Raw genomic sequence first — 15,855 nt, forward strand, 5'->3', positions numbered from 1 at the left:
AAAGAGTGACGATGACAACATTTGCAGGCACAGGATTGAGAAGCTTCATGAGCCAGACAATGTGAAGGGGCTACATTAACATACACTGTCAATGGTGATGCATCCTTGTTTTCTGACTATATTAATATTAGTTCACAACTGGCCTCAATAGCTCGTTCAGGTTAGTACTTCTATTGATGCTCTTATGACGATATTTAAACAAGAAAAGACACATATGGATGAAACAAATCCAAAGGGTGCTGATAATTTTAATGTAAGAGTCCTTAACGTGAGGCTCTCTTTCACCTTTTGCTGCAGTAATACAGATAGACAAAGCAGGCCTTTTATTCTAGATAGACTTCAATAGTGCTCGTTTGAACTAATTTCACATTTTTGTCCTTATTCTGATCAAACTCTCATGATGATTTGTAAGATCAATCATTTTTGTAATTACATATTTTGGTGAGGTACGTTATGGTGACAGCTGCAGACAGCAGTGTTGTGAAAGAAAGAATGCGAGTAAGCGATTTAGATGTTTGTAGCATATTTATGATAAACACCTATATTGTACTAGCATGGAATTTGAAGCAATCTTATGCACTAACAAAAATACAATTTTCTTTGAATTAACCTGTCTTCAAAAAAATATGCTCAATTAGAAATCTGATAGTTGCAGGGGCTGGAGACATAAACATTTGTTCTGAAGAAAATATCTAAATTTAGCTGCAGTTTTGTTTTTAATGTTTGTGCATCTTAACATTTTATTCTTTGTTTTCTGATTATAATAGAAATTTCAGATCCATTACATGCAAGGTAATGATCTTTACAAGACAAACCCAGATGTTCAAATTTTAGCATTCTGAAAATTAACTGTCCATAAAACAGCAATCTTCTCCTACCCCTTAAATCCAGAGTTGGACCTTCTTCCAGATTCCCAAAGGAAATTATTTCTCTTGCTACACCGGAAGCTCTGAGCACTCTTAAATTCTGAGTTGACATTTATGTTCAAAGCTAATTTCTTCAATATTGGACATTTCAATAAACAGCTGATTCTGTGGGTGAAACCTTTTTCTAATGGATTACAAGAAGGCCTTGGGCTTCCCAGCTGGCACCCTAGCACAAATTCTCCAAACCTTTGTGTGCTCCCAGCATCCACCATGGTCAATTTTGTGAGACATCTGATTTAAAATTTAAATTATATCCTGTTCCAAATGAAACCCATACCTTGAGTGCAACCAGAAGAAATGGGCACATTTAAAAACATTTATTTTGAAGGATATGGTAAATTTGAAGACAATATAGAATGTAAAGATAATTTTCTTTGTTAAACATCTCTCAGGATCTGGAGAGAAACTTGGAGCTGAACAGCAACAGTTTACTTAGGCAAGTAACCTCTGAGCGGAAGAAGACGCAAGACGCACAGGAAGATGTTCGAAGTCTCCAGGAAACAATCCAGCATCTCGATCAAAAACTAAAGGTATTTTACCTCATTGGCGGCTTTGTCAAATGGAGAAAATTTCTTCTAGCCAATAAGCAGCAATATATAACAGCCGTTATTTAAATAATAAATGCAAGGTGTTGTTTTAGTGTTCTGTTAATATGCTGGAAAACCTTGATTTCCTCGGTGAAGTTGTTAACTACCCAGTCAAAATAAATTTAATATAATTGCCAAAATATGCAGGCAGGCATTAAATTTTTGCACTTGAAAAGGCATCCATGCTTCAATTAATTTTCAAAAACAAGATGGTGAGTATTTATGGAAGAATTGTGATTTATAATACATTTAATATGGTGAATTTGTATTTTGTAATTACCATATTTTTTTTTAACCATTTATTATTTGTAAATATTTCTGATCAAGGTATACTCTAAGCCTTTGAAAACATCTGTGTGATCTCAGGCCTGGAGAGAGCAGAGAATAAGTGCGGAATTTTTAAAAGGCCCATTGTCAGTTATATATCCAGATACGCACCACTCCCTGTATTTAAAGAGTTGTTTTTCTAATTTAATGGATCAGACATAAAGGGAGTATGAGCTTTTTGAGGAGTTCAATTTCTGTATAAAGCATCCTTTCTGATTTGTCACTGAGCGATTTAGTAACCTTCATTTATGACATTGTATTACATGCAGCATTGACAAGGGAAAGTAATTGCTGAAGAAAAAGTTATGTCTACAGAAAGATAACTTAGCAGGGACTTGTACGTAGATTTCTTTTAACATTAAACCTGAGCTCCCCAATAACTCAATTAGTAAATTCTCTGCCCTGTGTGAAACTTAACTGTACAGCCCAAGAAATTCTAGGCCTGATCGGCAAACTGTTCTAAATTAGCTGATCCTAGCCAAGGTGCCAGTAGGGATGCGACCGTTCGTCTCCGAGTCCTTGGGCTAGGGAGAAATATATGTAGGCTGAGGTTTGGCTGTTTCTTCTAAAATGTGAAAACGGTTAATTTTTCCATATTTATTCAAAGAAGAAGGAAAAGGAGCTAGATGTGAAGAATATTTATGCCAATCGCATACTCAAACCATCACCAAAGAAAGATATTGAAAGTACAACTAAGAAAAAAGGTATTATTTTTTTCTTGTTGCTAGAACTGCTTTAGGTCCTGTCAATGCCAATATCAAGTTAAATGTGAAAGTCATGTTCATTTTATAAAACATGATTCATATATAGTTTAAGTAATGTTAAATGTAGTTTTGTTCATTTCGATGCCAAGCAGCAAATGAAAAACGCATTATTTTTGTAAGTCATCCATTCTGGGAAATAAGTAACTTTATATTGTCTAAAAATAAGAACACGGGATTTTTTTTTTTTTAACATTTATTGGGTTTGCAGGAAAAGAGATGTCTGCTGAAAATGTGGCTTAATTGTTTTGTAGCTTTACTGATTAGAATTGGGACTAATTAATACTGCTGTGCAAGGATTAACATCTATAATCCTCATACATACCAACAACCAGAAAAGTTAATAAACAGCATCAAAAACTTAACAAAAAAAGTATAACAGAGAAATAGCCCTGAATAAAGGCCTATGACCAAGGCCACTGCTTCAAGGTGACTGAATAAATAAGTTAAATTCCTTTTGATTACGTTGAATTTCAGCATTCTTACTAATATTTGGGATTGCCTTCAGCAGTTCTTTGTTTATCTGTGAAAACTAAAACCTAATGGCCTCAAGTATGATATATGAAAAGTAGTAGTTACCATGTGAGTTCAATGGGACACAAAGTTGCCATGGTGCGCTGTGGATTGGAAATGCAGTTGGGGTTAATGTCAAATGGGAAATGAAATGGGGTAGAAGTAACCTATGAGAGGCACCTGCAGTTAGTGGAGAGTTGATGGGGTGGTGGCTGGGGTTGGCAGCTAGTAGATGGGGTGGTCTAGGAATGCACCCAGCAAGGAGCAGGGGATTGGTGAATGGGGTTGAAATCTTGCTCACCAGGAGGATGGGATTGAAATCTTGTCCATCAGGGTGGGATGAAAGTCAGGCCATGAAGAGGGGAATTTTGAAGGCTGTAAACTTGCTCAGCTTGGGGATAGTTAAGGGTTGAAAACTTGCTGAGTGGAGGGGGAGGGGTTGAAGGTGTAAATCTTGCTCAGTGAGGGAGATGGGGCTGAAAACTTGTTCAGATGGAGGGGGTTTAAAGCCTGCAGTTTTTCTCAGCACTTAACTCATTTAACAAGATGGGTGGTTGAAAGTAGATTATTTGCTCAATGTATAGTTGAGGTAAAAATTCGTCTGGCCCTGTTTCTGGACCCAGACTCAGCGCTGCGTGATTAGTGCATGCCTGAAGCATGTCTACATGTATGCAGGTGCAATAGCTGAATAAAGTAATAATGTAGATAATAATGGTTTGCAGGCTTACTTACAATATCATAAATTTATTGAAACAGGCACAAAAGATTGCTGCATGTATGGAAGATTAATACCAACACTGAACTGAATGGCCTGTTTTCTTGTTGTATTCTGTATATACCATGCATAGTTTCCCTTCTGTGTGCGTAGCCTCTAAATATAAAATTAAGTGCTTACCCCGCCAGCTAACTATTTAATAATTAATAAAGCACACTTGCCCTACCCACTGGCCAAAAATTAAATAATTCTCTACAAGCTTTAAATTAATTAATGAATCAATTCTTCATACTGTACTTTATTTCATGTACTGCTTGATGCTTTTTTTTAAGTCATTATAAACTATCTGTATCTAATATTTATGATACAAAATTATTAAATAGTGCCCCCATTATGGGAGGGAAAATAGTCAAAGAAAAAGGCCACCTTCTGGATTAGACTGAATTTTAAATAACAACTAAAGATTGTGACTCCCATGCACAATTAACTAGTAAATGAATAATAAAAACATAACTAATCGAAGTTATTATTGCTTGTTTTTCTGTATACTTTAGCTACAGGGCCCAACACGGCAAAAGGAGTACAGACTGAAGAGCCCTTGCCTTTACAGTTCCCAACTCTGCCCCTAGCTATTAGTGGTGAAGAAGAACTGAGGGTAAAAGGAGAATATTCCCAAATGGTATGTTTTTTTCTGTTCTGTTTTCTGCAAAACAGTTGAAGATAATGACCTATCACTCCAGTGGGTTATATTTGATTTTTTTTTAAAGTCTAGTGATGATGGAAAAGCTAGATGTCCGAAGCGCTCTTTCGAACCCATATTTTCTGTATTTTTATCGATTGTATTTGTCTATGATGAGTTCTCTCATGATGTTGTTTATGACAAGTACTCCCATGATACATCTGTATCTTGTTGAGGAAATGTAGGGGCCGACATTCCGCTGAAGGGAAGTGAGGTGGAGGAGGACCGAAGTGTGGTCATACCTGAAGACTCTGACTGTGGCCCAGATTGTGTGAGCGGGTCATTAGCATTGTCAGGCTGCTTCAGCACTGATCGTCCCTTAAAATGCAGAATGGCCCACAGCTGTTCTGCTTGAAGTACCAGTGGCCCTTGCTAGGCCAGAGAAAAAATGTGTGCCAGAAACCTTCAGCTCCAAAGGAAGTCTGCTAATTCAGAAAGATAATCAATCCCCTCTGGTAATTACCTTTCCCTTCTAAAGGTTTGGGGCCTTCCCTTGGACCTCTGCGGAACTCGCACAAGCTCTTAGCTGGCAAGAGTTCTGCTAAGGCTTTATTAAGGGTATGCGGAGCAGAATTCCTGGGGTAACCTAGACGCACCCTTTTAATGTGGTTTGGGGTGATGCAAGATCTTCCCATAGGACCCCCTCTCCAACCAGAAAATAGAAGGACCAAAAACATGGGGTGGAATACAAGCACAAACTGGTTCAGCCCATTTTCCAATCCAAGGCCAGATTGGAATTTTGGGTTTATACTTTTTATTAAAAGTTTTTTGCAGTAAATATGCTTATCGTAAACAACCACCAAAAAGGTACTGCTGTTTAATAAGTTGTTCAGATTTAACCCTTTACAACAGTTGCAAGCAATAAATTTGTTTCTTCCCTTCATTTTAATTACATTTTATTTTCCTTTCTTGTTTGTCTTACCAAATTTTCTCTCGCTAGTTTTTCTTTTTCTCTTGAGGGCATTGACTCTTTGCTGGGGTAGGGTTCCTGTGATGCCATTCACGCCCCATAAGCTTCAACAGTATCACGAGGCTATTCCTGCACAGGATGCATCATCATTAAGCCCAATCTTTTCCTCATCTGATGTTTACACACACACACACACACTCACTCTCTCTCTCTCTCTCTCTCTCTCTCTCTCTCTCTCTCTCGCTCTCTCTCTGAGGTCACTGGATAGTGAGCAGAAGCTCTGACTAATTCCCTAATCCAGGAGTGTTAATACCAATCACCCTGCCCCCTACTGCTGATCTGACGAAGATTAACTAATGGCACAGACTGGAAATTAAATCTAGAGGCTTCCTTGTCTGCATAGCTCACCTACATGCTGGAGAAACTCATAGCCATCGGGAACCCCGCTCCTTTTCTTTTAGTTCTTCCTATACTGTACTCCAATCCTCAAGTATTGGAGTATAGTATAGGAAGTATTTTCCAATACTGTCGCTGAGCCAGCTGTTATAGACTTCCGAGGAGCCGAACATGACTGTCCTTTCTGTGGGATAGTATGTGTTGTGTGGGAAACTTACGAATGTGAGTCTGCATAATGTCACCATAAGCATTGACATTTTGTACTGTTTCACTGGCCTTTTAGGTAGGTTTTCAGATGTGAAATTATTTGCAACTTATTAGTCAGACTCCCAACATAAAAATTTTATTTAATCTTTGTAAATCTTGGTGGTGTTGTTCATAGTGAGTCAGAGGTTTTATAATCAAAGAGAGAGATTGAAGGGTGAAAAGAAGGATTAGAGAGCCAGAGAGGTGGGAATGGGAGGTGGGTGAGAGAGAGAGAAATCCAGGGAAGAGAGAAATGGGGTGACAGATGGAAATTGTTCAAAAAAGAGACTGTCAGCTCAGATTGACAGATTGGAACTGCAGAAACAGAGAAAGATTAGAAGGAGAGAGAAAAATTGGGTTAGGAGAAAGTGAGAATGAGGATCAGAGAGAGATTGTAGAGACAGATTGTTGGGCAGAGAGATTTGCGAGACAGAATGGTGTTGAAGTGGGCAGAGAGCATTAGTAAAACAGAGACAGCTAAGCAGGGACAGAAAATGAGGTTGAGTCACAGTGAGAGAAACAGAAAAAGGGATTGCAGAACAATAAAAGGAGCATTCAGGGGACAGATAAAAAGATTGCAGCAAAAGACAAACAGATGAACAGAAAGAAAGTTCAGCACACAGAATGAAAGGCTACAGGAGAGACACAGTCTAGGAGGACAGCGCAATACAGAGGCAAAGATAGAGCAATCGGAATACTTAAACACCTAGAAGACAAAAGGGAGACACACATCAGGGTAACACGGAGAGATAAATTAGGCCACAAAGACACAGTTATGAAGATAATCACAGATAGAAACACAAAAGTGACAAACAAGAAAAAGACACAAACATCAAGGTGATTTACACATCGCAACAGAACAAGACATGTAAGAGAAAACATATGTTCGAGGAAGAGACACAGATGCAAACCTCACAGCAACACAATTTGGAAGACAATCATCAGGTGACCAGAGGACTTGCTGTGAGCTGTGTCACAGGAGATCTACTAGTATATTAATGTATATTAAATATAAATAATCAGAGAAAAAGAGAAAGTTATCCCTGAGGCTGCAACACAATAGCAAGTGGGTCAGGAGTGTTTCTTTGAATAAATTAGATTTATTGAACTGTCCTTTTAAATAAATAATTGGCTGTTTCTCTGTGGCATGGGGTGATGGGAAAGAAAGAAGACACCATCTTGACCGCCATCACCTGTGGGCTCTCTACACCTGTGGTCTTGATCACTGACAACGACCGACCACTTTCTTGCATCCCTCATCACCCACATCCTCCAACCTCCATTCGTTCTTATTTCCTTCTGTTTCTGCCCAGGAAAAAGGTTTCCCCCATATCATTTACAACTACACATGGAACAGGAGTAGGCAGTTCAGCTCCTCGAACCTGCTCTGCCTTTCAATTAGATCGTGGCTGATCTGTACCTCAATTCTTTTTACCCGCCTTCGCTCCATACCTCTTGATACCTTTACCTAACTAAAATATATCGATCTCTATCTTGAAAGCTCCAATTGACCCAGCATCTACAGCCTTTTAGGGGAGAGAGTTCCAGATTTCTACTCCCCTTTGTGTGGAAAAAGTGCCTCCTGACATCACCCCTGAATGGCCTGGCTCTAATTTTAAGATCATGTCCCTTTGCTCTTGATGCCTCCACCAGAGGAAATAATTTCTCTGTTTATAACTTAGCGAACCCTTTTAACATTTTAAACGCCTCCATCAGATCATCCCTCAATCTTCTATATTCGATGGAATACAAGCCAAGTTCATGCAACCTGTCCTCATAATTTAACCCTCTAAGCCCTGGTATCATTCTGGTGAATCTACACCGAACCCCCACCAAGGCTTCCTGAGGTTCGGTGCCCAAAACTGAACACAGTTACTCAGATGGGGCCTGACCAAGGCTCTGTACAGCTGATGCACACCTTCCTTACTTTGGTATTCCAACCCCCTTGAGAGAAAGGCCAACATTCCCATTAGCCTTTTTGATTGCTTTTTGTATCTGACTACAATTTTTTAAGATTGTATTCTTGGATTCCCAAATCTTTGTTCCTCTACAGTTCCTAGTTTCAAATAGTCACCCTTTTTTTTTGGTGTACTGCCTGCAACATTATCTCCAACTCTGTCATAATTCCTCATGTCTCTGCCATTATGATTACTTACTCCATTTTTCTGTCTGCACCCCAATTTCTCCTTTAATGGTAGCTGCTGTGCTTTAAGAGCTGCTGCATTGCTCCAGCCAAGTGAGCCACCAGTAAAAAGAAAAATCTGTTTGAGCTTTATCTTAACCTGTAGCCTATTGAAATAGGTAGCGGGGGCATTTCCACTGGAAAATTGGGCCAAACCAGCCCAGCCCTCTGCACAGCAGGTGTTGCAGTCTCTGCACATTGGTCAGTTCAACCTCATTGTTCCTGTTAATAGAAAGGTGTGGGTTATCGTTGTGTTTAATCATAATATTGCAAAGCATTACCTTTTAAGCACCTTGGGATGTTTTGCTATGTTAAAGGTGCTATATAAATGCTGCTTGTTGTTGTTTGTTTTTTTACCAAGTTATAATCCTTATATTAAACCTGTTGACAGTTGGTTTAGGGAAAAAATTGTGCATTTAAACATTTTCAAATGAGCAATTTTATTGGTTTGCTTTCTTTGATTGGGATATTCTCCTGACTGGTCATTCAGCAATGGATATTTTTATAACCACAATATCTCAGTAGTGATTTTCCAGCTACTTCAGTTTTGCTTTTTACATTCCTGACTTACTCGGTTCTGATTTGGTGCTATTTTGCTTTGAGCCAGTCAACAAATTGTGAAGCTGAAGTGCAGGCAGACATACCATTTTCAATTTTTATTAGATTGAAATCAATTTGTTTAGATGTAATCTGTGTTTTTTGGATATGCATGCTGTCCTACATCTTGAAAAATTATTAGTGTTAAATTTTTCATTAATTCAATAAAAGTCAGCAAATTGTCGAACCAAAGGTCATTATTTTTTCATTCATTCGGTCTCTGCTGCATATCTACAACTGAACAACTTAGCCCAGAGTCGAATCTGTCTCACTCCTTGGTTGAGCCACCAGGAGCTCTGGATGGTCGCTCCCCATTGTACCCTCACTGTGTATAATTAGAGAGAGAGAGAGAGATCCCTTCCCCAGAAGAAATGCTGAATCTCAGTTGAAATTTAGATCATTCTGCTACACCTTGTGTGAATGAGACTGACCTTGCTGGGATTTTTTTTAAATGTCTCTTTCTTCCTCTCGACAACAACCCATTCCCCCCGCCAGCCACCCCCCCCCCCCCGCCCCCCCATCCTGGTGCTCGGATTAGATTTTGGGCAGGAATTGGAAATAAAGTAACAGTTAGAAAATAACATGTACTGGGGTCTAGGACTGGAATAGTATTTGTTTATATTTTTTGGCATTTTGTTTGTATTTCTACTTTTCAACTACAGTAGTTTTCAGTATTTTGCCATTTTCAAAATATAATCTTTTCTTAATTATTTTGTGTCCTTTTTCTTGCTTTAATTTATTTTTTAGTTCATTTCTCTCTTTCTCCTGTCTGGCTGTGGTTCACAACATTATGGCACACTACAAACCTCCACTGTCTCAACAATAGTTTTTTCATAATATTACAGAAGTCCCTACGCATGAAAAACTGCCACCTAGCCCTGTTATAAATAAATTGTCTTATTGCTAAGGAAACACTGCCTCTGTTCGACCTCTTCTCTCTCTCTGGTATGTTCTCCAGACTAGAAGTAGATTACAATTGAGTCTAGCCATTATTGTGCTCGATATTTCTGTTTACAATTGGCCTAAATAAGGGAGAGGATTTTGGAATTGGTGGATAGATCTGCACTTTGTATTAGCTTATTTTTTTGTTTTATAATACTCCTGTGAAGCACCTTGGGACGTTTTACTATGTTAAAGGCGCTATATAAATACAAGTTGTTGTTGTTGTTAGCAGTACAGCTAGTAATCGTACTAGTGTGGATGAAGAAAAACCATCAAAATTTAAATTTGCATGTAGCTGGCATTGTAGAGGATTTGGAGATTGTTGTTCAGCTTCAGCATAGAAAAAATTCCAACAGCTGTACTGTTCTTGTCAACAGGATGTCATTCAGTTTCCTGTTGCTGATGCCCATGATATTGTTGTGTATCTAAATGTGTTGAGGTTGGTAGGCACTATTTGAAATGAGAAACTTTAGGGCAAAAAGGAATGATGATAGGCTGGCAGAAAATGGTTTGATAGCCACAAGTGTGTCTGGGCTTCAAACTCTGGGCCCATTGGCTGATAGTTAAGTGGTACCTTGCTAGTGCTATACCTCTATGGTCCTGATCGTACAGGATAGGTGTGTATCTAAAATGTCTTCAATAGAAGTTATTGCTGAAATAGTCTTGGCTAAAAATAAAGTACATAAAGTTGATAGTGCAGCTGGACCTGCTTCCATTTACCTCCGAATTCCAAAGGAAATTGCAGGTGCAGTATATGAACCACTGACTCAGATATTCAATAGCTCATCAATGTCTGGACTAGTTCCCATGGATTGGAGAGAGGCTCATGTGGTTCCATTGTTTAAGATGGGGAAGAGATCAGACCATGGAAATTACAGACAATTGAGTTTCATGTCTGTTGTGGGAAGGCAGTTGAAGAGTTCAACATTTAACATGGATTCCCACTATGGCTTCAGGAAACATAGGTTGTTCTTCAGTATTATGATTGAGCACTTTGAAAAGTGACCAGCATGGTGGGTGTAATTTTCTTGTTGATCATTATACAGTTGGGAAGGAGTGGCCCTGGGAGTCCTCAACATTGACTCCGGACCCCATGAAGTTTCATGGCTTTAGGTCAAGCATGGGCAAGGAAAGCTCCTGCTGATTACCACCTAACACCCTCCCTCAGCTGATGAATCAGTACGCCTCCATGTTGAACACCACTTGGAACAAGCACTGAGAGTAGCAAGGGTACAGAATGTACTCTGGGTGGCGGACTTCAATGTCCATCACCAAGAGTGGCTCGGTAGCAAGACTACTGACTGAGCTGGCCGAGTCCTGAAGGACATAGCTGCCAGTCTGGGCCTGCGACAGGTGGCGAGAGAACCAACACGAGGGAAAATCCAACATGACCTCGACCTCGCCAATCTACCTGTCGCAGATGCATCTGTCCATGACAGCATTGGTAGCAGTGACCACCGCAGAGTTATTGCGGAGACGATGTCCTGTCTTCACACCGAGGACACCCTCCATTGTGTTGTGTGGCACTACCACCATGCTAAATGGGATAGTTTCAGAACAGATCTAGCAGCTCAAAACTGGGCATCCATGAGGCGCTGTGGGTTATGAGCAGCAGCAAAATTGTGTTCCACCACAATCTGTAACCTCATGGCCAGGCATATCCCTCACTCTACCATTACCATCAAGCCAGGGGACCAACCCTGGTTCAATAAGGAGTGTAGAAGAGCATGCCAGGAGCACCACCAGGTGCGGTGCCAACCTGGGGAAGCTGCAACACAGGACTACATGCATGCTAAAAAGCAGAAACAGCATGCTATAGACAGCTAAGCGATCCCACAATCAACAGATCAGATCAAAGCTCTGCAGTCCTGTCACATCCAGTCGTGAATGGTGGTGGACCATTAAACAACTAACTGGAGGAAGAGGCTACATGAATATCCCCATCCTCAATGATGGTGGAGCCCAGTATGTGAGTGCAAAAGACAAAGCTGAAGCGTTTGCAACCATCTTCAGCAAGAAGTGCCAAGTGGACGATACGTATCGGCCTCCTCCACCACCACAGAAGCCAGTCTTCAGCCAATTCGATTCACTCCACATGATATCAAGAGACGGCTGAGCGCACTGGATACAGCAAAGTCTGGGCCCTGACAACATCCCGGCTGTGGTGCTGAAGACTTGTGCTCCAGAACTAGCCGCGTCTCTAGCCAAGCTGTTCCAGTACAGCTACAACACTGGCATGTACTTGACAATGTGGAAATCTGCCCAGGTATGTCCTGTCCACAAAAAGCAGGACAAATACAATCCAGCCAATTACTGCCCCATCAGTCTACTCTCAATCATCAGCAAAGTGATGGAAGGTGTCATCAACAGTGACTATCAAGCAGCACTTACTCACCAATAACCTGCTCTCTGATGCCCAGTTTGGGTTCTGCCAGGACCACTCGGCTCCAGACCTCATTACAGCCTTGGTCCAAACATGGACAAAAGAGCTGAATTCCAGAGGTGAGGTGAGAATGACTGCCCTTGACATCAAGGCAGCATTTGACCGAGTGTGGCATCAAGAAGTTCTAGTACAACTGAAGTCAATGGGAATTGGGGAGGGGTGGGGGGCGCGGTGCGAAACTCTCCACTGGCTGGAGTCATACTTGGCATAAAGGAAGATGGTTGTGGTGATTGGAGGTTAATCATCACAGCCTCAGGACATCGCTGCAGGAGTTCCTCAGGGCAGTGTCTTAGGCCCAACCATCTTCAACTACATCATCAATGACCTTCCCTCCATCATAAGGTCAGAAGTAGGGGTGTTCGCTGATGACTGCACAGTGTTCAGTGCCATTCGCAACTCCTCAGATAATGAAGCAGTCCATGCCCACTTGCAGCAAGATCTGGACGGCATTCAGGCTTGGGCTGATAAGTGGCCGGTAACATTCGTGCCACACCAGTGCCAGGCAATGACTGTTTCCAACAAGCGAGCATCTAACCACCGCCCCTTGACTTTCAACGGCATTACAATCGCCGAATCCCCCACCATCAATATCCGGGGGGGGGGGGGGGGGGGGTCACCATTGACCAGAAACTTAACTGGACCAGCCACATAAATACTGTGGCAACAAGAGCTGGGTGATGTAAGAAGACTACTGAGCACTTGGTTTGAGTATAAAACAAGGTTTTAATCAACTGTTTCAAAACCATGAGATTTCTAGTTACATCACTAGTTCCTGGTTACAGAAACATCCTGAGCAAGCTGGGCCCACGCCCGAGTATTTATACTCCTTGGACGGCGCCACCAGCTGGCCGCCCAGTGTTACTTCATGAGTTATTTCTTCATGAATTATGAGATTCATGACACTGGGTATTCTGCTGCGAGTGTCTCACCTCCTGACACTATCTACAAGGCACAAGTCAGGAGTGTGATGGAATGCAGCTCCAACAACACTCAAGAAGCTCGACACCATCCAAGGCAAAGCAGCCCTTTCATTGGCACCCCATCCACCACCTTAAACATTCACTCCCTCCACCATCGGTGTACCGTGGCTGCAGTGTGTACCATCTACAGGACGCACTGCAACAACTCGCCAAGGCTTCTTCAGCAGCACCTCCCAAACTCGCGACCTCTACCACCTAGAAGGACAAGGGCAGCAGGTGCTTGGGAACACCACCACCTCCAAGTTCCCCTCCAAGTCTCACACCATCCTGACTTGGAGGTATATCGCCATTCCTTCATCGTCGCTGGCTCAAAATCCTGGAACTCCCTCCCGAACAGCACTGTGGGGAGTACATTCACCACACGGACTGCAGCGGTTCAAGAAGGCGGCTCACCACCACCTTCTCAAGGGCAACTAGGGATGGGCAATAAATGCTGACCTTGCCAGCAATGCCCACATCCCATGAACGAATAAAAAAAATATATATTTGTTGCACCACAATTTACAGTTTTTGTGAAAAGGCTAAATAGACATTTGTAAGAGAGAAACTTCAGATGAGGACTTATGTCCAACACAGATCAGCTTTATTGGCCCAGTAATTCCGGGCCCAACACGTGAGTACGGACGGGGTACTCGCGCGTGGGCACGATGGAAGTACCGGTTTTCAGCATGCACAGCGCATGCGTGGAAAACCGGCATTTCCTGTCCTCTGAACCAAGGGGTTCAGAGGACGAATGCGTGCGCACAGGAGTCTGCGCGTGCGCGCTGAAATTCCTTTTTTTTCCACAGGTTTGCGCGTGTGTAAGGGCCTCCTTTTTACGAATGTAAAAAGGAGACGTAAGGACTTCATTCTTTAAGGTAAGTGGTCTATTACTTAAAATTATAACATTTTTTCCACAGCTTTATTGTTTTTAAGGACTTTACAGTAAGGTAAGTAGTTTTAGACCCGATTTTTTTTATTTTTTTTTTATTTTTTCAAAAATTTAATTTATTGTTTAAAATAGTTTTTAAAGTTATTTATAGTTTATTTAATTATTGGGATGTTTTTTAAAATTTTATTTAAAGTTAAACTGGTCTTTTGGGCGCCCTTACTATCAAACTCATGAATGAAGTTTCCCCTCCCCTGATTGGCTGCACGGTGCTCACCTGATCCCAGCCGGCACATCAAACTAACTACGCCGCTGGATCAGGTAAGCACAGCGTGCTGACATCTGAACCGGGCCAGTGACAGGAATTCCAAGCAGGCCCAGGCTTCAGATGTCGGCGCGCCAGGTGAGTGCACATCGGGGGCTTGCACGCGCGGCAAGCCCCCGAACCTAATTTCTGGGCCATTGTGCTTTTGCTCGTTTATCTATGCCCTGGGATTTCTATTAAATTACACAAAAACATATTTATTGTAATGCTTGTTTATGGGGGTATTTTTAGATCCCTCCCATCTGTTCATCAGGGGAGAAGGTGATTTAATAGGACACAGCTATTTTCTTTTCCCACTGGAGTCCCCATAGCATCTATGTTTGGCCCCTTGCTCTTCTGCATCTGCATGTGGCTCCTTGTTAGCATCATCGCGGACATGTCAGCTTCCACATGAATGGTGTTGAAACCCAGCTCTACCTCTACATCATCCGTCTCAACCTCGCACTTCCCCTGTGTTTCGCGATTACTTGTCCAACATTCAGTCTTGCATGGGCTGCAATTTCCACCATTTTAACTTTGGGAAGACAGAAGCCATTGTCTTTGGCCCCCACCACAAACTCTTACCCTTGCCACTGATTCCATCTCCATCCCCAGCCGCTGTCTCAGGCTGAAGCAGATGGTTTGCAACCTCAGTGTCCTATTCGACCTTCTGCTGAGTTTCCAACTCCATATCCTCCCCATCGTTGCCCTTCCCTTACAAAGACCGCCTAATTTTACTTCTGTAACATCGCCTACCTCTACCCATACCTCAGCCCATCTGCTCCTGAAACTTTCATCCAAGCCTTTGTCACCTCCAGATCTGACTCTTTCAATTCTAGCTTGGCCACCCGCCATCCACTACCCTCTGAATTTCAGCTCATTCAAAACTCTGCTGTTCATACTCAATCCTGCACCAAATCCCACTCACCAATCACTCCTGTCTTCGCTGTCCTACGTTGGCTTCTGATCTCCCAGCACCTCCATTTTAATATTCTCATCCTCGGGTCTAAATCTCTTCATACCCTTGCCTTTCCCGATGTCTGTAACCTCCTCCAACCCTACAACTTCACCCTCTCCCCGAACTCTCCGTTTCCTCTGACTGGCCTTTTGTGCAACCCCTCCCTTTCTCCCACCATGCCAGCCATGCCTTCAGCTGCTTAGGCCCCACACTCTAGAATTCCCTCCCTAACTACCTCTACACCACCCTCTCCCCCTCTAAGACCCTTCTTAAAACCCATCTCTTTGATCAAGCTTTTGGCTACTCCTCCTAATCTCCCTTTCTTAGGCTCAGCATCCGTTTCTTTGATTATGCTTCTGTGAGCTCCTTGGGATATTTTTCTGCATCAAATACACTATATAAATACGTGTTGTTGTTGAATTAGAGGTGTGCAGTTTCTGTTTTTGTATGTATAGTGTTCT

At 41.8% G+C, this 15,855-nt stretch overlaps 1 protein-coding gene across 4 annotated transcripts in view; it reads left to right on the plus strand.

The window, feature by feature from the left end:
• lca5 (lebercilin LCA5) overlaps positions 1 to 15,855 on the plus strand; it is a 128,651-nt gene that overhangs the window by 48,171 nt on the left and 64,625 nt on the right. For 3 of the 4 annotated variants that reach the window (XM_085997690.1, XM_085997693.1, XM_085997691.1), the window contains exons 4-6: positions 1,319 to 1,456; positions 2,448 to 2,544; positions 4,384 to 4,508. In XM_085997690.1, coding sequence (XP_085853816.1) covers positions 1,319 to 1,456; positions 2,448 to 2,544; positions 4,384 to 4,508 — 360 coding nt within the window. The remainder of the gene's footprint in view (positions 1 to 1,318; positions 1,457 to 2,447; positions 2,545 to 4,383; positions 4,509 to 15,855) is intronic. The other variant, XM_085997692.1, reaches the window with a different exon arrangement.

The sequence above is a fragment of the Somniosus microcephalus genome, chromosome 9 (assembly GCF_052327205.1).
Source record: "Somniosus microcephalus isolate GS21.2 chromosome 9, FLI_Smic_1.0, whole genome shotgun sequence".
Taxonomy (NCBI): domain Eukaryota; kingdom Metazoa; phylum Chordata; class Chondrichthyes; order Squaliformes; family Somniosidae; genus Somniosus; species Somniosus microcephalus.